Source organism: Crotalus tigris, unplaced genomic scaffold, assembly GCF_016545835.1.
Source record: "Crotalus tigris isolate CLP2741 ecotype Arizona unplaced genomic scaffold, ASM1654583v1 scf7180000020974.397596, whole genome shotgun sequence".
Lineage (NCBI taxonomy): Eukaryota > Metazoa > Chordata > Lepidosauria > Squamata > Viperidae > Crotalus > Crotalus tigris.
Window position 1 is genome coordinate 45,012 of NW_024098289.1, and position 25,345 is coordinate 70,356.

At 34.7% G+C, this 25,345-nt stretch overlaps 1 protein-coding gene across 2 annotated transcripts in view; it reads right to left on the bottom strand.

Moving 5' to 3' along the window:
• Positions 1-355: 355 nt before the first annotated feature.
• ADSS2 (adenylosuccinate synthase 2) overlaps positions 356-25,345 on the bottom strand; it is a 35,096-nt gene continuing 10,106 nt past the window's right edge. Inside the window, exons 2-13 of one of the 2 annotated variants that reach the window (XM_039369115.1) lie at positions 20,274-20,376; positions 16,310-16,378; positions 14,541-14,591; positions 13,157-13,223; positions 10,812-10,919; positions 10,518-10,599; positions 8,181-8,307; positions 7,193-7,347; positions 6,205-6,329; positions 3,943-4,040; positions 3,345-3,494; positions 356-2,339 (exon numbers count right to left, since the gene is read on the bottom strand). In XM_039369115.1, coding sequence (XP_039225049.1) covers positions 2,287-2,339; positions 3,345-3,494; positions 3,943-4,040; positions 6,205-6,329; positions 7,193-7,347; positions 8,181-8,307; positions 10,518-10,599; positions 10,812-10,919; positions 13,157-13,223; positions 14,541-14,591; positions 16,310-16,378; positions 20,274-20,376 — 1,188 coding nt within the window. In that variant the 3' untranslated portion in view covers positions 356-2,286. The remainder of the gene's footprint in view (positions 2,340-3,344; positions 3,495-3,942; positions 4,041-6,204; positions 6,330-7,192; positions 7,348-8,180; positions 8,308-10,517; positions 10,600-10,811; positions 10,920-13,156; positions 13,224-14,540; positions 14,592-16,309; positions 16,379-20,273; positions 20,377-25,345) is intronic. The other variant, XM_039369116.1, reaches the window with a different exon arrangement.

Genomic DNA, 25,345 nt, shown 5'->3' on the forward strand with positions numbered 1-25,345 from the left:
TGATCATGTGCATTCTTCAAAAGAAAAACAAGAAAGTCCTGTTGCCGCGTGAAAAAGCATCTTTGGGACAACTATGATCTGGATGACTGAGAATCTCCATAGACAATTCTGCTCTATGAAAATAATTCTAAATGCAGGGCTGAGGATTTACTTACTTTTTAAGTTTCAGCAATCAGGAAAATGAATCTTTGACACAAATCGGCTCAGGGTAATATTAAAGAAAAAGGCATATGTGACAGCAGGAAAACTATTGTTGTAATATTTACATGCCAGAGCATCAAGACTGGAACTTGTTTGTGTCAGAAATATTAGAAATAACATACTTGTTTCTGAGTACAAAGAAAACTTGGAAAACTTTGGTTTTCTAAAATACTTTTATCTTGTCAATAACAGATGACTTACAATTTTTGCAAGACCATGTTTAACAAACAAGCAATCTTCTAAAAAGGCATTGTGGCACCAGGATTTCCATTTATTTTGTCTGGAACATTTTCAAAACTTCTAGTCACTGAAGCATATGATTTTTCTGACAACCTAGACTAACAGTCTAAAATTATTTTGATAATCTTGGTGTGCCCCTTTTTGCTGACTGTAAATTTCCTTTTATTTCAAAATAAAATTCCATGTGCAACCCGCCCCCTCCAAAGTAAAAAGAAATAACAGCTATTACAGTGCTAAATCATGGTTATTTTACAGTAAGGATTTTCTATTTATGTTAGAACTTTATCATGTTTCTTCATGCAACATCTATATCGGTCTAAAGGTTACTGCTAACTTTCCCAGAAAGTGAGGTGGTATTTTCATAGAAATTTTTTAAGAGCTGCTGTTTCCCCTCCATCCTCACATTTTATCAAAAGAAATTAATACATTATTTTAAGAGTTCACACTCTAGGATATATTTTTCAAAACTCATCACAACGATCATGAAAATGTACTTCAAATGACATGAATTCTTTGCATACTTTGCAAATATGAACAGGACTGGAAAACTTAAGTTAAATTCCCTGATGTTAGCATCTTGTTTTTAGATACTGTGTTGTAAGACAGCTATTAGATACAACCTCTTAATAAAATGTCAGTTAAAAATATACATGTACATTCACTTATTGCATCCTACGTGAAGCTGTGGCTCACCCCTCCTAAAATACTGCAGAATAAAGGTACAGAATTACATAGAAACAGAGTGAAAATCAGCATTCTTCATCTTACAAAATAATGCCCACAGAGTAAGAAAAGGTCATGAATGGTGTCAAGATTAAAGAATATAATTGGCTTGAAATTACTTAGATTTCTACAAGCTAGATCAATATAGACATACAATAAATTCGAAGGAAAAGTATTTAGCAAAGCACAACTAGAAACTACAGAATATATTGTCTTGAATATCTGCCAAGGATGAATTCTGTTCTTTAAAAAGTCAATATTTACATAAATATTGTCTCTGAAGCCTATTTACATAGGGTAGTCAAGTCATCTTAACCCATGAAGACTCTCTGTGTTAAGAAAATAATTAAGTAATATTTAGGTCATCCTATTTCCAATCATCCTCTAAATGAATCTTACTGAATAGATTGAGTAATAGGCCAATGAAATGATTAACTGAACTGAATAATGAAATTCTGAAATGTAAAAGTATTAATAAGGGAGAAGGGAAAAGAATGAATTCCATACAAGGATATAAGCACTTCCAATATTATCATTTATAAATTAAGTTGTACTGTATACATATTAAGCACCCCATCTAAACTATGGTTCATTATCTTTGTAATAAAAACTGTAACAAAAAATTAGGTTTGTCATCATTATAAAATCACCCCTCTCTTTAATCACACACTACGTCAGCAACCATACAAAGTATAACAGCTCTAGGAGTACAAATGAAGATGTAAAACTGTGCAAAACTGCATTATCTTAAGCATCCAAAATTTCAGAAAGTAATACCACCAAAAGCAAATGTACAGTAGACTTAGAAATATAAACAGAAAAAAGGCCTGGGGATACATTTGGAGAAAAAAAATATCAGTGGCAAATGGTGGCAGTACTTGCCATTGGAACTTAAAAGTAAGATAAATGATACTGATATATCAATGTTTTATAGCAACAACTGGGTTTTTTTCCCAGACTACCTCTAGTTGTTTTACATTGTTGTTTTACAAGATGTTTCCAATTTCCTCATCCAAATAAATTGCTTATTGGGTTAAGACACACGTCTGTGTGAGTGTGTGTGTATGTGAACAAGCAGTCTCCGTGGAGTGTGCTTTCTTTTCTTCAAATTATCCAATATCTTTAGAAGAGCTGGATCATTGACTCCCTGGATTTTCCTACTCCAATCCACTTAACTGCAAAAACAAAAACATTTTTTGCATCATATTTTGGAAGAAAGCCTTTCTTACTAACTAAATTATATGCAAATCGATAGGAAAAAGCATTATTGCTTAAAATTATAATTACCATTTCACGAGGCACATGAAAATTAGTCAAAAAAGCATGTTTTACTGTGATTAATTCTCAAGAAAAATCAGCTGGTTCAAACTACATCAGATACCAACCTTACCATTGGCACAGACTTTTTAATCAATATTTAATAGTCCTTTGGTAATTTGGTAGAGCTAATTTATTATTCACAGATAATGTATATTAGTACTTTTGTTGAACTAGTTGGTCAATACTGTGATTAGTGAATTGTGTGATGGCTGTTCCTTAATCCTATGTTGTATTATCAGTTAGGATCAATTTTTTCAAGCAATTCTGTCAAGGGTACAGTATTGATGCAGGGGAAAAATAACTAGAAAAACTATAATTCTACCATAGTGGGAGGAGGATGCAAAATATGATATATGAAAGCTCAGTATTTTCCATCAATATCTTTTAAATGTACATTTTAAAAAATATATATCATCTTCTGTAAGTGGGAAGTATGAACTTCCCCAGTTTATCAAATAATGGAACAATAAATTGTGCTTGCTAAAGCTTAAACACATTTGGGAATATAATTCCATTCTTTTAATATTAGGATGATCATTTTTAATTGCTTAAAATTCAAAAGGAACTTTTCATTCAGTTTAAATTATTATTAAATACAACAATTTCCTTTTTTGAAAATAAATATATTATATGTTCTAAAACCACAAGCAACCAGTTTAATATTACTTATTAATATTCATTTGTAAATCAGGATTTTTGATTCAGTGCTTCTTTTTTCATAAACTTAAGATTTACAGAGGACGATTTGATTGCTAAAAGTAGCTAACAACAAAAATTATGAATTGTTGCACAAAAGTATGATTCTCCAATGACAATTTTACAACACATCTGATTTAAAGGATCCCTTGCGTTGCACTTACCTGGAACTCCGAGCTCCATATCTATAAATCGAACAAAATTTTGTGCATTTACAGGCAATTCATCAAATGTCCTCGCATTTGATATGTCTTTCTTCCATCCTGGGAAGGTCTCATACTGCACTTCTACTTTATTTAAGACTTCTTGGTTTGCTGAGAAGAAAGAAGAACCAGACTAATAGAGTTATATTTATGTTACTAACATAAGACTAATCAATTAATGAACCAAATCATTAGTTACTAAGAGTCCAGAACAATTGTGTCCGTTTTGATCACAGAAAAACATTCATAAAAATAAGCTTATCCAATCACGGAACTGAAGAATATAAGCCCATCTTAAAATGGTAATGGAATCATTCCTTTGGTAGTTTACAAAATGAATGAAAATAAACAACTGAAGTCTTAAAGTCTTAATTCAAGAAGGGAAAGTTCCCTACCAAGTAATTAATGCAGGGAACTGTACTTTTTTTTATAGATGAAATATATGGAATTGTATCAACAAAACCTACTGAAGCGATGGAATACATCTAATAGTAACTATATCTTTTTAGTAGCAGTAGCATTGTAGAATGAACATATTTGGTACATTATATTTTCTTACCTGGGAAATGAGGTATGATTTTATCATCTAATCTGTAGGCAACCCCAATTTTAATTTCAGGAAATACATCCAAAATATCCAATTTGGTAAGAGCCAGTCTGTTTAAAAGAAATGTTCAAATTTTAGTTATTTGTAGGCAAACATAAACTCTTGGATTTTAAATTGAAAGTTACCTTCTTAAAATACCATCTACTCAGTATTGACTAAATATCAAATTACGTCAAATAAATTGCAGTGTTAATCGCTAGAGCTGATGCACCGTTAGCTGTCTGCAGATGTAATTGTAGTATAATATTCTATGATCCCAACTGTATCACTGAGAAGTGACAACTTTCTTTTTTAGAATCTGCACATAGCTACTGCTATTACTTTTCTTCAAAAATATATAGTTACATTTAAAAGCAATTTTTTGCCAGGGCAGCATACAAACAATTTTAAGATACTGAGTCTAAAATTAAACTAAAAACACAATTATTTCTAAAGAGCAAAAATGGAATAACAAATTTTAATTAAAATCTTCATGTAGCAGGAGATTCTTGTTAAAATATTACTATACTAAAAGACTTAGAAGTATTAAAATATATTTGTTTTACCTAGGAAATAATTCCCTTTCTAGGAAAAAGATTCCAAATCAGGATGCCACCACAAGTGGGTATCACCTTTGAAAATGTCTATAATCATATTATTAATCAAATAAGACTTATTTGAGTAGAGATCTCAATGGTATGTGGGAATTACTTGGAAAAAGGGCAATCAGACCCAACCAAAGGAAGGCGGCTTAGCCTGCAGCAGAAAGGTAGGTGGGGCAAGAGGCTCAGAAGAGATTCCCACCTGTTTGGGGGGCCATGAAGGAGATGCTTGGTGGGGAAAGATTTCAAATTTGTAAGATTCTGCTAATACAACCTTACAGTAAAGAATTAACTCATCTGGTTGTGTTTTCTATTTGATCTACCTCGTAAGGCTGGCATCAAATTCCTTGTGTGTCCAACCACACTTGGCCAATAAAGAAATGAATTCTGTTCTGTTCTGTTCTGTTCTGTTCTATTCTATTCTATTCTATTCTATTCTATTCTATTCTATTCCATTCCATTCCATTCCATTCCATTCCATTCCATTCCATCAATATGTCCTCTTGATCAACTCTGATGCTGTACCCTCCATTTTCAAAAAAAAACTACTATTCCCCTTCTAGAACACATTTTTAGGAACAATATTATAGCAAAGAAAACGTAAATGAGTTGAAAAAAATCCCAAAACATGCCTAAAACTTTAATTAATGCAAGACATATTCTCATCTATATTGAATTCTATCAACTCACGTGAATCACAACATTTTCCTAGAGATAAACTTAAACTCAGAAAAGAAATGCAGTGATAGAAAATTGAGCTAGATATAATTAATTACTCAGAAAAAAAACAGCTGCTGATAATAAATATCGCTAACCAAACTCCTAAAGCTCTGTCCCCCTAACATTTCCCTATTTAAATTCAAAACAGATAGCACACTGTTAATGTACAGATAGTCCTCAACTTACAACAGTTCATTTAGTGACCGTTTAAAGTTACAATGGCACTGAAAAAACTGACATGATTGTTTTTCATACGTACAACCAACTCATATTTATGAAGGTCTTGTCCCACGGTAGTCCTCAACTTATGACCACAACTGAGCCCAAAATGTATATTGTTAAGTGAGAAATTTCTTAAGTAAGTTTGCCCCATTTTACAACTTTTCTTGCCACATTTGTTAAAAGAATCACTGCAGTTGTTAAATTAGTAACATGGTTGTTAAGTGAATCTGGTTTCCCCATCAAATTTGTTTCTCAGAAGGTTGCAAAAGGTGATCATTTGACCCCAAGACACTGCAACCATCATAAAGGTGAATCAGTTGTCAAGCATCCAAATGTAAATCACGTGACCATGGAGATACTGCAATGGTCATAACTGTGAAAAATGGTCATTAAGTCATTTTTTTCAGTACCATTGTAATTTCAAATGGTCACTAAACAGACTGCTGTAAGTTGAGGATCACCTGTACTATATTTCCATTGTGAAATATGTAAAATTAATATACACACACACACAAGTTTTACAATAATATCCATTTTTAAATCACTAGTTTCTACGATGACATTCAAAAAACTGGAATTTTGTTACTTGGAGTAATGATTATTTTCATCTGTTACTTTGGAATAATTTACAAAACGTGTAATATATACCAATCAATAAGAAGGCCATATGAAACCAGTATAAATTACTCACGCAGTGAATCCATTGATCATATGAGCATATCTAAGCAATACAAGATCAAGCCAGCCACATCTTCTCTTTCGCCCTGTGGTCACACCAAACTCTTTTCCTCGTGTCTGTAGCAATTCCCCAATTTCCTAAAAAAAAAAAAAAAAAACACATTAATGACACTATCTTGGAGCAATTTTATCACCTTATAAACCAAATGTATTTGTAACAAAATAAAGTATGTCTTACATTCTACCCAAGTAACGTACATGAAACAAGATAAAAATACAAAAGCTACCTTTATTAATGTCAGGTAATTTAAAAATACTAGCAGAATAAGCAAATCTATTAATGGCATTTAATGACTATATGCTAAGAGTGACCTTTGTCTTTCAAATTTGAATGGACTGCTGACTCTTGTCCTGATGATTCTGAAAGACAAAGGCCACTCTTTTGAAGATAGCAAAGCCCACGTTCTGCACAGAGGGACCCACTGGTTTAAAAGAGGGATCAAAGAGACCAGCTATATTAAGACTGAACAGCCCTCCCTAACAGAGGGGGGGTATGACACCACCTATCCGCTGTCTACAACACAGTCCTTTCAGCAGTCCCAAGTAGGTTCCACACCCATTTGCACTCTGATTCAGATGATCCTGAGGGTAAAGATAAACCTCCAAGAGGCCTCAACAATTCTCAGAAAGCTAACAACCGATCTTCAGAGTGCTAATGACCAGAGTGCTAAGGAATATAAATCCTTCCATTTCCCACCTTTCAGCCAAAACTGAAGAAGCTTCTTGGATGAGAAGTGAAACATCTTCAAGGGGGGGGGGACCAAAAAAGTCCAGTTGACTTTTGAAAAGCACCTTTGGGACAACCATGACCTGGATGATTGAGAATCTCCACAGACATCTCTACTATTAGGAAAATTGCTATTCAATCTTTATGTAATTTTAAGGGAAATTATATGCATGACAGTTGAGGCCCTGTATATTTATTTTAACATTATACTTACATTGTTTTGTTCTGTAGGAAAGGCACCAATCCCAACTCTAGTTGTATATGCTTTCACAACTCCATATACTTCACCCACATTCTGAGGTGGCATACCTAAGCCAGTGCAAACACCTCCCACAGTGCAATTTGACGAGGTTACAAAAGGATAAGTACCTATTAGCACAGGTTAATAAAGGGTACATAAATTGTAAGATTTGTATTGTTACAATGAAAGCTCTTGAATAATGTATAAATTAGGTCTTAGTCCTGCTTTTTATATCAAGAAACATTTCCACTGAGATATACAGCTGCAGCTCTTATTCATGTTTTATAGTAATAGCACTTATTTATTTAACATCCTTGTATAATGGTCTATTCCAGACAAAATTTACAGTTAACTGCAGGGATATTTTTAGACTTCTGCTTAATTCAGAAGTGATTTCTAATAAAAACTCTAAGTTATGTGCAACATCTGAACGTGTATTATATATGCATCTAACAGATATGCACATATTTAATTATGTTCCATCATATCACCACAGTATCTATCAGAAGAAAGGTGTATCTATTTTAAGCTTTTGGAATGCAGGATTTTTAAAGTATATTTCTGAGTATGAAATTTGAACAGGAAGACTAGTTCCACTTGAGAAAACTTACCTCAACATTTTACATTACAAATTCTAGACAATTTCACTAAAGCGTATTTTCATCTCTATCATCATTAGAATGGAGAGAAAAAAATCACAGAATTGGCAATCACTTTCAATATGTTCTAGTTAAAAATAAGTTTTTCAAGAGTACTTATATTACCCAGGATTTATAATACTACCAAAACAAAGAGTTCTATGGCACATTAAAAACTGAGCTATAATATAAATTTTAATGGGACAAAGTATTCTGCGTGGGGTAAAATCACTCATCTCCTAAGGACATGAAAAGTAATTTGAGGTGTTATTTACATAACAGTCACTTTTCAGAAGTGAACAGATTTTGCTATTCACACTTACCAAAATCAATGTCCAATAATGTTGCGTTTGCACCTTCCACTAAAATCTTCTTTGGAGAGCCATGCAAAGCTTCATGCATAAAATATATACCATCCTTTACCATTGGTTTGATTCTTTCCCTATAGCCCTAGACAAATAAGAGTGTTGCACAAATTAGGGTTAAATTAGTATATTGTGATATATAACAAATAGTAAAATTTGGTTAAGATTGACAATGCAATGTAGATATTGTACTAAATAAAATAATAATAGTCGTATGTCTTCCCAACAAGATATCCTTTTGCAATTCAGAGCACTGGATTGTGCCAGTTTGGTGAAAGCTGCTTTAAACGAAGTTATGAATGCCACCAATGAGCTACTCTTTGTATGAAAGAAATAGGAACGTATGAGTATGACTAAGTAGTAAAATATTTAAAGGAAACAAGAAAGTTCTTTCTTATATTAAAAATTAAGAACATCCCCATGGGATCAAATCAAAAGTCTACATGATTATACAATAATATTTGCCAATCAAATATTCTCAGCAAAATTGCAAACATAACAAGAAGGCAATTAGTCATTCCTTCCCCTCTGACTCACAGTAAATAATATTATGGGGTACCTTTCTTCTAAATCTGAATCCTGATTTCAGTATCATACCTTATAGACATTTTCAATCTCTTTAATAAATATGACCTGTAATCTTTAAAGTCAATGGTCACCACCACATCCTGCAACATTACATTCTCTAAGAATTTTTTATTAATTCCTCTTTCTTAAAGAACAACAGAGTGCCTTATTACTCTTCCGCCTGACCTTAGTGTTTGTCATTTCCCAGTTACCTTCTATAATACACGTTGTCTCCATTAGTGGAAAAATTTAATGAATTATAATGATCTTATTCTAAGGAGGGTACAATCTCTCTTTAGCAGTGGTTGTCTTTTCAAGCCCCATCCACAGGGCTGTAGTTTGATGAGGTTCCTGGTTCAGAACTGAATTTTACTGTTGGGTACTTATTAATGACAGTTATGCTTCCAATTCTGGTAATTTTTCCTCCTGGCCACTTAGGATTATGAAACTTAAACTGAACTGAATACTTTGTTTGGCCAAGTGTCCAGTGGTTCTCAACCTTTTTAATGCCGCGACCCCCCAACCGGTTGTAAGTCGAGGACTACTCAACCAGTCGTAAGTCGAGGACTACTCAACTGGTGCAGCACCGTTTGCAGAATGGGACTTTTGGCGGGCTCAGCAGGGCAGAGACAGCCTGGACAATTCCTATTGGCTTTTGAAAGCCAATAGAATTAGACTCTATTCAAGAGAGTCTATTCTATTGGCTTTCAAAAGCCAATAGAATAAAAGGGAGTAGCACAGCTAAGGAAAAGGGGGAAAAAATGGCGGACTGCGTTGTTTGGCGACCCCCATGAAATGGTTGTTCGACCCCAAATGGGGTCCCGACCCACAGGTTGAGAACCACTGGATTAGACACAGAAGGAATTTGTCTCCGGTACAGAACTACTGAGTGTACATGCAATGCCACAGAATAATAATACCAATAAAAGGGGGGAGTAAAGAACATAATAAGAAGGATAAATAATATTATAACCACACTACATGGATTAATATACAAAGACAATAGACAGCACTGTGAGAATTAGGGTGTTCAGCAGAGCGATGGCATGGGGGAAAAACTGTCCCTGTGTCTAGTTGTTCTGGCATACAATGCTCTCTAGCGTCATCCCAAGGGAAGGAGTTGAAACAGACATGAGGGTTCTCCAGATATCTTCTCAGTCCTCCTGACCTGCACAATATAAAGGTCTTTTTTGGAAGGCAGGCTGGTTGCAATTTTTCTTTCTGCAATCTTAACTATCTGTTGGAGTCTGTACCTGTCCTGTTTCGTTGTTGTACTAAACCAGAAAATTAAAGAAGTACAAATGACAGACTCAGGCACAGTTTAGTCTGTACCAAATTTTCTACCAGTCAACTCCACTGGTAGTTCTAATTCTAATATTATAAAACATTGCATAATATTCTGATACTACAAAATAAATGCCCATCCATCCATAAGACATGAATCCTAAGATTCTGGTCACAGATTTTCCCAAGAAATATGAGCTTCTAAGAGATAACTTCCTCAAACTTCCTCAAATTCTCTGAAACAGAGAATTCACTATAAAACAATTTAAACACTAAATACATTTCCATAGAAATATACAATGACAATCTGTTTGTAGCATCTCTGAAATTCTTATACAGATATTTAATTATTGTTGTTGCCTTCTGTTTTCTTTAAAGCCCTTTCATTAGAGGAAGCATACTCAGAAAAATCCATCAACTAATAGGCCTTTTCTGTGATTTTACCTTTAATCTTTTCAATTCTCCTTCAATGTCAATCTCTAACGTAGGGTAAACAGATTTGTACTGATTGGCCAGCACTTTGAATCTAAAAAGTAAAAAAGTTTATATTCTATTATAGGTGTAAAACATTCACACAAATCTTTGATACAGACTTTGATTTTAGAAAGTGAAAAGAGAAAAAATTATAAGTGAGAAATCCAGCAAGGAGTATGAAAATCAGAATCTACAAATAAGAAAACTGATTGCCCTAGTAATAAATATACATAGAATGTAACATTACACTAGAAAAATTGTTACCTTTCTGAAAATTCATTGAAGTCAGAAACTAGATCACACATTCTGAGCCCACTTCGAGCTGCTTTAGAAGAATACACTGGACCAATTCCCTTTTTTGTGGTTCCCAAGCTTTAAAACACAAAAAATAAAAAAAAAAACACACACATACTACACAATCTGATTGACTCTCAAATGTGATAACTGATTTCTTGTTAATATTTTTAAAATAAAATTCATGTTGATGTTTCTACTCGCCACTCACGCAAGTTAAAACTTGCTCTCGTGTGAGCATCCAACAGGAGGATTGAAAAAGGGGGGAATGCAGGTAAGTGGGATATAAAAGGCAGACAACCAATGTCAGTGGCAGGCTTTTACAAACACTGACATAAATAATTTAAATGTATGTATGTGTATGCAGGTGTGTGCCTGTATGCACACACAGTTTAAATACTAACTTTCTGTTGTTAAATTATGATAAACATAAAAATACACATTTATTTTAAATTAAAATTTACACAATTTTACGTAGATTTCATTGAATTTTAATAGTATGATTATTAGCATGTTACAAATTGCTTTAACATAAAGTGGTGTGTAGAAAAGCTGGCACATTGCTAAATTTTAAGATTATTCAAATTAAAATTGTACAGATATTATCATTCAAAGTGGTCAAAAAGTCTTCTTTCATGGTTGGATGTAAAATTTTGCTGTCCTAAGTCCTACAATATATAGGACATATATCTATACTGTATCTACATCCTCAAATTATTCATCTTTTGGTCTAACCACAAATAAAGTAAGCAGTTTATATATTGTAATAAATTAAGGTTTTTTAACTGTAATTTGAATAAACTAACATTTAAATATAAATGTTGGGTTTTCCAAACCACGTCTGAATTCACACATAATTCTAAGCCTAAATCAGGCGAATCATATAATGAATTAATGCAATGTATGATCTTTGCTGCTATATATAAAAAGCAGGAAGAGTTCACTCTACTCTGCATCAAAATGCTATATATTACTGAGCTGATCTGTATCCATACTCAATAAAAGCTTAAAGCAATGTACAGTAAATGAAGCAAAAAAAAATATTTGGGGTTTGCTGTTATTAAATCTTTAGTTTAAACAACTGAGTCAATCTACATTTCAAATACTGAAAAAAAACCCAAACCAATCTGTTATCTGTGCTTTTGCAATTTTAAGTGTGATATCACAGGGAATCCTTATTCCAACATAGAAATATAGTAATTAATAATATAATATTTTAATAAATTGGCAGCCTAATATAAATCAAATGGTAACAATATTTTTGCTAATTTGTAGGTGCAACTTGATTTTATTTTGTTCATTATTTAATATCAATAGCTAAAAAGCATTCTATTTAAATAAAAATTATATTCTCAAAGATAACAAATATTAAAAACACAATTAGCCAAAGTCGTTATTTTGAATACAGTTTAACACCCATAAAAAATACCATATCACCAATAATTTGATATTGCCTCTTCCTATATTGTGATAAAAAGCAGTTTCCCATATTTTTATTTTGCATCTTTAAAGTGAATCCACCAGGATGGTGATGGTGTTTTTTAAATGGGCTTATTAAATAGTTGGGGAAAAAACTGTCACTGCATGGATAAAACTAAAATCATATTTTTATATTTTGCTACAGTATGGGAAGGAAGAGATCCAGAAAAATGGCTCTTCAAATTTGATCATTTGTTTTTGGCATGACAGATAGAAACATACACAAATAAAATGACAAGCAAACAAACAGTGCTGTCCCTTCCCTCCTTGGATACATTAATGATTAATGCTGCCATTTCAATACTTTGGCACAGAGTTAGACTCTCAAACACGTTTATTTAATATCAGCTATTTTTCCTGATTCTGATCAAGATTTCATGATTGTATGCATTAGGTTTAGCTCAGAGTCCTTAATCTCTAGAATGCACTGCTTACAATAACATGTTGTAATCTGATCCTGGAGGTTCAGATAGATTTTGTATTATTGATCAAGAACAAGATTTATATACTTAACTGGTAACTGTTCTACGTGTTCTACATTAAAAAATAGAGTATTTTTCTAATATATTCCATGGGTTCTATGTAAGCCTCCAGATTGAGGCTTACAATTTAAAACCAAATTTACTGAGTTCTGGTTGTACAGTTTGGGTTGCAGAAAAATCTCGTTAAACTGCCTGCCTCATCAATACACAAAAATAAATAGGACTTCATAGATGTTTCAGACATCCTATAAAAAGTTTCTGAATCATCTTATTATAAAATATTCTGGAAGAATTGACAAAAAAGACCCTTCATGACATTAAATAGAGTAAGATATTAGACAAAGCACAACATACTTTTTCCCTGCTTGCTCTTGTCTTTGTTGTTCTTGAATGCCATCAGCAGCTTGGTGGAAGTCAAATACTAAGGAATTTCAAGAGTACAAAATGAGTGGACTTTTCTACAAATTTAAATTTTGGAGATCCTTATTTTCATTAGCAACTAAATAAAGATTCAATAGATCCAACAGAAAACACCGGAAGAAAAATTGTTTATAAACTATACACTTTAATTTGGCAAGACTGGAAATGTGGCAGTTGTAAACTATATTATACGATGCTGCAAATAAAATTATATTCTCAAATATTTGCTTAAACTCCTTCTTCCCAAGCAGAATCTAATAATGTTACACTGGTTAGAATTATAAAAAAAAAAAAACTTTCACTGGCTGTAACGATTGCTTAGTTCCAACTTTTCTCTTTAGTTAACCATCCACACCCAAATCATTCTTGCATAGCCATTTGCTTCAGAAAAAAAACTTCTGGTGCCAGTGGAAAACTTTTTAAAACCTATTTAATGAACTGGTGTGGGTGAGATGCCACAAAACAGAACAAGAGGCTTTCCAGATGGCAGACTGTTGATTCCATACCTGTAGTTAAACAATAAATCTTTAATATAGCTTATCAGAAATGGTAATTGTCACGGAGAAAATCTATGTGATCTGTAGGATTGAAACAACCTGATGGCACATAATCATAATCAGTGATAAATGGGTAACTATGATCTTGGGACTGAATCTGTTTAGAGTACTAGCAGGCAAATATTTCTCATTCATTACAGTACTCACAGTACAGGATAAGCAAATGATACTTTTGGAAGCCTACATTTCCCAGAATACCAGTTTTTTCTTGATTAAATTTTTATTTTTCCTGAAAAGGTTCTCATTGCAACTGATTGCACAAGTTAAAAGTGCTAAGTGTTTACTTTTAAAATTTCTCTGATGAGTCAAGGTTTGGTTAAGCAATGTAATCAAAGTCAGCACTTGTTATGTGAATCTGATCCTAAGAATGAGAATGCAGAAATAAGCCTAGAATAGGCAGTATTCCCTGGCTGAGCAATTTAGTTGCCAAACTAACTGGAGAGAAAAATGACCTTGTTGAAAAAGTTATCTTAAAATATGACAAAAATCAGCATTTGATTCTGCAACACTAAGCTAATTTTAGAATCAAAATGTCAGTAAGATGAAGTATAATCAGACAAAAATGGCTTGGGGCATTAACTTAATCATATTTTCCCCTGAATGCAGTCTTAGGATACTACAGATCCAAAAAAAAAAAAAAATTGGCATTTGGAATTGCAATAATTACTTTAAGAATTGACAAGTAGTCCATCAAACTTCATGAAGACCTAGTAAAGAATTATACATATATTGATGTGAGTGCAATTAATATAATTACTTACCAATATGGGCTCTGTCCGATATAATTAGCCTTTTTTCCCAGCCTTCTAAACCTTTTGAAGAAATATTAGGTAATATTCATTAATTTTATTTGTCAGTGTTTAATAATGCAATCCCATGCATTACAGTATTTATGCAAGAGTATGTTCCCCTAAATCAAATTGCTACTACTCAAGTATAAACAGGATTCCATCTAACCATCTAATCATCTGGGCTGATCTAAAAAATATGAAATATCAGTCCAAATTAGAGCTTGGTTGGGAAATCATTTGAGAATTCCAGGTCTTTAAGCTACAGTAAAAAGGGAAAAGGAAAAATCCCAGAGAAAGACAGTAGCAAACCATTTCCACATTGCTACCAAGAAAACTATATATTGCCACTGCAGCTGAGGTGTTCTTGGAGATTTAATTTTTTAAATCCATTTTAAAAAGTGCAATTTTCATGGTGGCACAACAAAACTTCTAAACCTTGAACTTTCTCTAAAATCTCAGGTGGGGTTTCTAACATCGTATCAGTGAACTTGTATTCATGCAGTGAGACTTCCTTTCCTTCTCCTGCAAATCTTATGTCTTTCAAAAATGCTCTGAAAAATCTTCCTAACTGATAAAGCACAGTTAGAGTTAGAGAACAGGACTGTGGGATGCTTTTGAAGATTGGTTCAAATAAGTCTGTTCTTCCATACATGTATTCCTATATTTTTAGAATGTCTATATTTCTATTTTTGTAATATGTTATTAGATGTTATCTAATTTAGCATCATACTAACATCATTTCCATTTTGGAGCACTGTACTGCTAGATATTAGCTGTATGAAACAAATATGTTCTTTAAAAAAAAGCCAAAGCCACGTAGGGGTGTAGGTCTATACATATGTTGTATATAGTATGTATATGTTGAATATAGTATGTTTGGGTGTGTGTCATGTATGTGTTCACTTTGAAAGCGGGCAACTAAATTTCAATTTGGTGTGTGTCACTGTGCCCACAGTAAAAAATGACAATAAAGGTTATCTTATCTTATCTTATCCTATCAAAGGGAATTAGTTGTTCATCAAATTGCTAATTGGATATAAGGCTACTGCATGGGAACAGTACATTACCAAACACTCTGTTCTACCGTGTTTCACCAAAAATAAGGACTACCCCTCAAATAAGCCCTAGTTTTGGGGCAAGGAGAACACCTAAAAACAAGCTAGGGTGGGGGTGGCGAGTGGAACTCCCACATGCACCCAGCACCGACTTACCATTGCAGCCAGGCCTCCCATGCCCCGACACCTGCCTCGCCAGCCCACTTCTGTGGCCACTCACCGCCGCTTGCATGCATCATCCCTGACCTCTATTTTGCTGTCAGAGGCCTTCAGGAAATGCTTCTGCAGCCAAGAACAGAGCTCCAGATTGACACACATGGCGCCCCCCCCCCCGGCCTCCATTTCACTGTCAGAAGCCTTCAGGAAAGCTTCTGCAGCCGAGAACCAAGCTCTGGATTAGTGCGTGTGGTGCCCCTGGAGACTGGAGGTTGCCACGTGTGTCAATCTGGAGCTTGGTGTGCGGCCGGAGAGGCCTTTCTGAAGGCGAAACAGAGGCTGGGGGGTTGGTGCCGTCACTGAGAGATGAGACAATGGAAAAGACATCCCCTGAAAATAAGACCTGGTGCCTCTTTTAGAGGCAAAAATAAATAAATAAGACCAGGTCTTATTTTTGGGAAACATGGAAGTATACTGTTGTATACCATGAGAACTTCTTCAAATAGTAGCTTACCAAGGTATTCTCACCTTTTCCTTTTTTAACATTTTTTTCCGCTTCTTCAAATAACCCTGGCAGGTGAATTACCACACCATTTCCTGGAGAAAAACATAAAAAAGTTCAAAAAAATTATGTGAGGTCTCTTCCAAAGGTCACAATTTGAAGTATGATAAAATAATGCAAATACAATTATACACATATTTTTATCATGTAGTGGTGATTTTGATTCACAAGAAAGTATTTTTTTAAAGCACCTTCTGGAATAATATAGGATATGGAAGAGTGATTATTCATTCAGTAGAGAGATTAACACAAATATGGAGACCCAATTTACCTAAGAGTAAGCAGTCTCAAGTACCATAAATCAGCTACTGGATTACAAACTGAAGAGTTTGAAGATCTTTACACTATAGCTGGTTAATATGAACTAACCTCTACCTATTACTTGTATCAAAGTTTACAATTTAACCTAAAATTACTTCAGTGGTATGTATACATTTTTTTTTCAGGTTGTTGTCATCAACATTTTAAACTGCCACATTAAGAAAGAAAAAAAACTGAATTTAAAACTTTTTTCTTCCTCAAAAAACCAACAGACAAACAGAAATGAATCTACCATTTCTTTGGAGAATCTAAGATAGCCTTCCCATATGTTAATATTAGTAGTAGTAGTAGTAGTAATAATAATAATGATGATGATGATGATAAAGTTGGAAGGGACCTTGGAGGTCATCTAGTCCAATCCCCTGCTCAGGAAGGAAGCCTTATACCATTTCGGACAAATGGCTGTCCAGTTTCTTCTTAAAAACTTCCAGTGTTGGCGCATTCACCGCTTCTGGAGGCAGGTTGTTCCCCTGGTTAATTGTTCTAACTGTCAGGAAGTTTCTCCTTAGTTCTAGGTTGTTTCTCTCTTTGGTTAGTTTCCACCTGTTGCTCCTTGTCCTGCCTTCAGGCGCTTTGGAAAATAGCTTGACTCCCTCTTCTTTGTGACAGCCCCTGATATTGGAACACTGCTATCATGTCCCCCCTCGTCCTTCTCTTTGTTGCACTAGACATACCCAATTCCAGGAACCGTTCCTTATACGTTTTAGCCTCCAGTCCCCTAATCATCTTTGTTGCTCTTCTCTGTACTCTTTCTAGAGTCTCAATATCTTTTTTACATCGTGGTGACCAAAACTGGATGCAATATTCCAAGTGTGGCCTTACCAAGGCATTATAAAGTGGTATTAATACTTCACGTGATCTTGAGTCTATCCCTCTGTTAATGCAGCCTAGCACTGTGTTGGCTTTTTTGGCAGCTGCAGCACACTGCTGGCTCATATTTAAATGATTGTCCACTAGGACCCTCTCACAGTTACTACTATTGAGCAAGGTTCCCCCTATACTATACCTGTACATTTGGTTTTTCTTGCCTAAATGTAGAACCTTACTGTTTTCACCACTGAATTTCATTTTGTTACATAGCGCCCAGTGTTCAAGTCTGTCCAGATCCTCCTGTATCCTAAGCCTGTCTTCTGGAGTGTTGGCTATTCCTGCCAGCTTGGTGTCGTCTGCAAATTTGATGAGTTCCCCATCTATCCCCTCGTCCAGATCGTTGATGAAGATGTTGAAGAGCACTAGGCCCAGAATAGAGCCCTGGGGCACCCCACTACACACTTCCCTCCATGAAGATGAAGTTCCACTGAGAACCACATGCTGAGTACGGCCGGTCAGCCAGCTTCTAATCCTTCTGGTGGTGATGCCATGTAACCCACATTTTTCTCTTATCAAGTAGTAAGTTGTGATCTACTTTATTAAATGCCTTACTGAAGTCCAAGTAAATTATGTCCACAGCATTCCTCTGGTCCACTAATTTTGTTACTTGGTCAAAGAATGCAATACGTTTTGTCTGGCATGACCGTTTTTGACAAATCCATGTTGGCTTTTGGTAATGACTTTGTTTGCCTCTAGGTGTTTGCTGATTCATTGCTTGATTATCTTTTCCAGAATCTTCCCAGGTATTGAGGTCAGGCTGATAGGTCTGTAGATCCATTTTTTCCCCTTTTTTGAAGATGGGAACTACATCATCTCTTTTCCAGTCCTCTGGTAGTTCCCCAGTGCTCCAGGATCTTTGAAAAATATAGTTCAGTGGTTTTGAGATCACATCTGCCAGTTCCTTAAGAACCTTGGGGTATAATCCATCTGGTCCTGGTGATTTGAACTCGTTTAGGCTGGACAGATGTTCACTTACCATTTTCTTGCCTATCTTAACTTGTATTTCTATTTTGTTTTTTATGGCACTATTTTTGATAGGTTGGTCTGTTTTTTCCCTTTGTGTAAAGACAGATGCGAAAAATGAGTTAAATAGTTCTACTTTCTCCCTGTTGCTTGTCACCTTCTTGCCACTTTCACACACTAATGAACCAATCGTTTCCTTCACTTTTTCTTGTTTTTTACATGTTGAAAGAAACTTTTTTTGTTATTTTTGACTTTGGTTGCAAACCTTAGTTCATTTTGAGCCTTAGCTTTCCTCACTTCGTCTTTGCAGGCTCGGGCTATTTGCAGGCTTGCGCTATTTGTCGTGGGAGAATAATCTAATATTACTTTTGGGTAAACACAGTAATACTATTCTATAGTGTCCCACAATGGTATGTGCTTGTTTCCCCCCCCCCCATTGCTTCTGGGATGAAGGGCTCATTTTAAGACTTTTGTGACTGGTCTCACAAAATGGCTGCTACATAGGGGCCTAACTTTGTCTTCATATAGGACAAGCAGGAGCCTTACAACTGGCAATTGAATTTTCTAAGAATGTCTGCAGTATCTATGTAAAGTTAAAATACATTTTCGAAAATAAAACTAATAGTATAGCTCCTTGCTTTATATTGTGCCAGCTTCTCATTGCGTAGGGTGCAGTGGTTCTCACAGATGCCATTATGGAAATTTTAAGCAAGGTATATATTTTTAATCTTTGTGTGTAATTGCTGTTATGTTTCAAAAATGTGAAAAAGAGCATCTATTATTTTTGCAGGAATTCCTGAAAGCTGTATCCTCCAGACTCATTAAACTGCAACTTCTATTATGATGGTTGAGGATAAAGTGAACTGTAGTCCAAAATAGTTAACAGAGTGTAAAGTTAGGGTAGGCTGTTATTTGAGGAATGCATTTGGCCCCTGCCTACCCTATTGTCAGACTTGCATGAATGGGTACTTGTAAATGTTCCAACAGACATAAGGAACTTGCTTAGACATAGGCAACCTGTTATTTGTGCACTTTAATCAATAAAAACTTGATTTTTCATGTATAAAGTAGATATTAAAAATATACTGATGTATGGAAATATGAATGACTCAGAAGAGGAAAAGAATACACTCCTATTCCTCACTATGTATTGCAGTTACATTTGCTAGGAAAGACAGATGGTAATTCATTCACCCTGAATTCTGAGGTCAAAAAAGATCACCCTGATATGCAATTCCTTTTGCTTAGCCTCCCTATAACAGCGTATTTGGAGGGGGGGGGGGAAGTCTTATCTTCTGCAACTTACTGCATAATGGTAAAACAAATTGTTTCATCTAACAAAGCCTTCTCCCAAACCTAGCATTAGAATCACTGAGGGCATTAAAAACAACAATACACAAATACAATATGGACAGATTTTGTTGTTTCCTCTATGTTTTAACTTGAGAGGTTTCCCAGCATTGTTTCAATGATGTATTAACTTTTTGCATCTAGTCATAAATAAATCTACACATCAGAACTACAAATAGTGTAGTCCTCTAAGGAAACAAAAGCAAACAAATCATTTCCCTAGATACCACTAACATGGGTGGTATCTAGAAATGTGTATTTATTTATTTGCATAAATATTAAAGCAAGTGTCCTTTACATATCCTCATGTAAATAGTAACTGTAGTTACTGCACAATACATTTCCATTTTTTGGTAAACACTGAGAAACATTCAAGATCTTGACTAAGAATAATGGTATGTTTATAGAGTAGTAAAAATTACTTACCAATAAATGCTGTGACTTTCGGATTGATGATACCACTGGGTAACAGATGAAAATCATATTCCACAGAATCCACAACAACCGTATGTCCAGCATTATTGCCTCCCTATTAAAAATAGGACTTAAGATTAATAAGAATAAATCCAAATTAATAACAAAAAATCTTACAAAGGCACAAGAAAGGGAATTGGAAGATAAAACAAAGATAAGTATAACCAAGAAAATAAAATATTTAGGGATCTGGCTTACAGCAAAATGTTCCTCGATTAAAAAGGGCAATTATGATAAAATACTACACCAGATAAAAAAAGATTTAGAAAATTGGGAAAATTTGCAAATTTCATTTTTAGGGAGGACCACTACGGTCAAAATGAATGTATTGCCAAAAATATTATTTCTGTTCCAGGTTATTCCAATAAAATTAGGGAAAACATTCTTTCAAGAATTAAATAAATTGATCACTAAATTTATATGGCAAAGGAAAAAACCCAGGATTAAATTAAAACTCTTGCAAGATACGAAAGATAAAGGGGGATTGGCGTTACCAGAGTGGGAAATATACTACCAAGCATTGAGCTTAACTTGGCTAAAAGATTGGATGGATTTGAAAAATACTAGCGTTTTAACAATAGAAGGACATGACTTGCAAGCAGGGTGGCATGCATTCCTATGGGACGAAAAACATAAAATACACAGATATTTTCAAAGACACGTAGTTAGGAATGCATTGCTACAGACTTGGGAAAAAATAAAACAAAAACATTATATAAGAATTCCAATGTGGTTATCCCAACAGAAGCTCTGAAATACCCAAACCTATTGGATATAAATAAGATAATTAGACACAAGAAATTAGTAAATGAACAGGGAAATTTGAAAACAAAACAAGAATTGAAACCAGACATTGGCAGAGAGATTGATTGGTGGACATTTACACAAATTCAATCTAAATATACAGACGACAAAAAATTATATGAAATCCAAAAAGAGCCGCAAGAATTGGATAAAATTATACATGGAACAGAAATAAAATTAATTTGCAATTTATACAAATACCTATTGAGATATAAAATGGAAGACGAGGTTGTCAAAGATACAATGATTAGATGGGCAAAATTTTTTGGATATAATATAGAATTGGAGAAATGGGAAAAATATGGGAAATAAATATAAAATTGACTATGTCGGCAGCATTCAAGGAAAATCAGTTGAAGATGTTTTACAGATGGCATCTTCCACCAGCAAACCTTGCCAAGATGTTCCAAAATAATTTGCCAACATGCTGGAAATGTAAAAAAGTACATGGAACATATTATCATCTATGGTGGACATGCCCAGTTCCAAAAAATACTGGTCTACAATAAGAAAATGGATCCAAGAAATAATAGACCAACCCGTAGACTGGAAACCAAAAATCTTTTTGTTGGGTATTTTAAATAGAAGATATAGTAAAGAAATATGGTACTTAATTTTACATATAATAACAGCGGCAAGAATAGCATATGCACAGAGCTGGGAAAATGAGAATATACCATCAGAGGAAGAAGTAATAAGAAAAATCCTGGACTGTGCTGAGATGGACAAATTAACAAAAGAGATAAAAGAAAAGGAAGACACAGAGTATTATATAATATGAAACAAGTTGTATGTCTGATTGGAGACTAAAAATAATAGAGGAGAATAAATATGGAAAGGTCAAAAGTGAAAATATATGTATAATAATGTATAATAATAATAATATGAATTATTCTTAGTAAGAAGTAGAAACATGAAGGAAGAAAAATGTAAATAAGAAATAACGGGGCTATAAGGACAAATATTCTAAAGAAGAATAAAGGGGAAATGTAAATAACAGATTACTGTTACGCAATTGCTGTAAAAAAAAGGAGGAGTATATATTGTGTGTGTATGTGTGTTATGTTTTGCTTTGTTTTGTTTTGTCTTGTTGGTTAAAAATAAAAATTTAAATTAAAAATATTTTTAATTTTATTTAAAAACAAATATAAAAAATATATTCTCATTAAAGATATTTTGACTCTTTCAACATTCCTTTTTACAGCTAGAGCAGGGGTCTGCAACCTTGGCAACTTTTAAGACCTATGGACTTCAAAAATTCCTCAGCCAGCTTAAAATTGCCTAGGCTGAGACCACTGAGAAAGAGGACATATATCTTAGTAGCCTAAACAAAAATGTATATGAATATTCTTAAATCCACTGATATTCACTTGACTGCTTCTTCCAATCTGCCTTTTCATTTATAGGTGTATTAATAAGGAAGTAAAATTATTGACAGAGATCTATAAGTTTAAATAAATTTAGGACTCTAGTGGGTTGTTCTAATGAAAGAAAAATCTCATCCTTTAAAGCAAAGTTCCCCAACCTTTCCAGCTTTGCAGACTGGCAATGAGGGAGAGGGGATGGTTCCATTTGAGTGGCGGCTGAGCGCGTATGCATGTGCTTACCCATCGCTCGTGTAAATGGGGATGACACTTCCATTAATTTCTAAATATATGCATTTAGATCAAGAATTTCTGCTTGGTTCCTCCAGAAATCAGAAACATCCAAAGAATATTGAAAAGCTTTGTCTAGAGTTTGTGATACATGAAAATCAGAATTGGATATAATGCTTAACAAAGTGGGGCACATGTTCGCTATTTAGTTTAGGTATTCCCATAGCAGATGTCAACCAGGTGCTATTTAACACTATAAATTAGCGTGTTGCTCATTAACAATTGTCATTTACATCTATTTACTGTTTTATGCAAATTGTTATTTTTACATTATCTGGCATTGCTAGAGTTGTCAAGAGTCAATCTGAAATTATTTATCTACTGTCTGGGCAGCATTTAAATAAACAAATTAATGCAACATTAAAATACAGCAACTTTTCACAAACGTGGAAATACTACAGCAGCGACCATGCAGTAAACCACTTGTGAAAGTATGCCATTAAATATAATAGTTCTGCTCAGATAAATACACACAGACATATACACACATAACAATAACAGCAACAAGCAGAAAAAAGAAAAGTATTGAAGAGTACCATAGTTATTTTACTTGATTTATAGCTTGCCTTAATGCTCTGGTAAGCACTCAAGGCAAACTAAAAGAATTAAGAAAAACAGAATAAAAGTCATCAATACAAATTAAAATTAAACACCAAAATCGTATAACAGTTAAAAGTTCGGTGAAATAGTTGCATCTTCATAGAGGTCCTATGTGCTGAGACAGCAGGGGCCAAAAAACAGCCCCCACTGTTTCTTGGACATGATCCAAACAACTGTAAAAACACTGTCCCTGCCCATCCCCCCACAATCCAATTCCAACAAGCTTTCCAAAAGGATATTACAGGTAATAGTACAAAGAAGCCCATCAAGAAATACAGAAAATATAGCAAAACTGAATTCCCCCCCCCCAAGTTCTTCTTGTAAGTCATCTACCCTCTGATAAAAATGGTAAGGGGTACATTTAGACCAGGGCTTTTCAACCTTTTCACCCATTGTACCACTTTTAGGATATGGCAACATTTGAGTACCACCAGTTGCCTAGCAAGGTGTCAAAAACTTGATGACCCCCCCCGAAAAAAGGAAAAAAGTGATAAAGTACAGGTAGTCCTCGACTTACAACAGTTCGTTTCGTGACTGTTTAAAGTTACAATGGCACTGAAAAAAGTGCCCTCCAAGCCACAGCTGAACAAGACACCTTCTTCTGGGCTCAGCAGAAGCGTCAGGATCAATGCTGCTTTCCAGCTGATTGGTGCTTCTTCAGGGCTCAGCAAAAGCACCAGGATCAGCGCCGAGGTCCAGCTGGACCCTGGCGCTGATCCTGGCGCTTCCACTGAGCTCCGATAGCCCTGCAGCTCCAGCCATCTCTTGCTCAGGCTTGTGGGGTGCTGCCACTGGTTCAGCTCATTCCCCTCCCCTGCTACCACCTTTCTAGGATGCTTCCATACCACCTGCCAGGTGCTAATGTACCACAGGTGGTACCCATACCACTGGTTGAAAAGCCCTGATTTAGACTACAAAAGAGACAATTAAGGGGGGACATGATAGCAATCTTTCAGTATCTGCATCCCATCATGACCATGGAACCTTTCTTAGTAAGCTCTGGCACATCACTGATGTGGAAGGGAACTTGAAATTTTTCACCCTTCTGCCCTGGGTTAGGAACCCAAGACTCTAGGAGGTAGGCTGTCCACTGTTTAGTAGCCTTCATAGTCTGGAAATTATTTTGATGGGATGCAGATACTCCTGAATTGCTTTTGCAGGTAATCTTTGCTTAACGACCATCATTCAACACCTTTTTGAAATTATGATGATCCTCCATGTCTCTTGTGCATCTGTCTAAACTTTATTTGAGAATCTCATTAATTCATTTTATATTTTCTCTTCCATTCATTTAAAATAAAGTATTTAATTCCAACATGGAACTCAGAAATATTCCTCTTCCCACTGGATTTGTGCTAGCCAATAAAACTAGAGTGTAAATTTCCCCTCCCACCCAAAAAAACCCAGTTGTCCACTATTATCTAAAGAAGGTGTGGCAAATTGAAAAATGAGAAATTAAAAATTAGGCTGAAAGATAAGAATTCTGATCTCATCTGATCTACCAGGAACATACCTTTAAATTTCACCTAGGTGAATCTAGATGAAATGTTAATATATATTACTAGTCCTTGTGTGATATACCTTATGCTAAATAAATAATAAATACCTAACTGCCTCAGAATCTCTCATAAATCAGAAAAAGCAAAAAAAAAGTTGCTCCATATTCTAAATGTACTTTTAATTCCTTGCTATTTGAGCAATTTTCCATTTGACCACTTAAAGCAGTGGTTCTCAACCTTTCTAATGCTGCGACCCCATAATACAGTTCCCCATGTTGTGGTGACCCCCCAACCACTTATACATCACCAGGTGCCCAGGGTGTGGCCAAAGAAAAGGGGGAAAAAATGGCGGACAGCCTTGTTTGGCGACCCTTATGAAATGGTCGTTCGACCCCAAATGGGGTCCCGACCCACAGGTTGAGAACCACTGACTTAAAGTCTCAGCAAACAGAATCAGTGTTACACA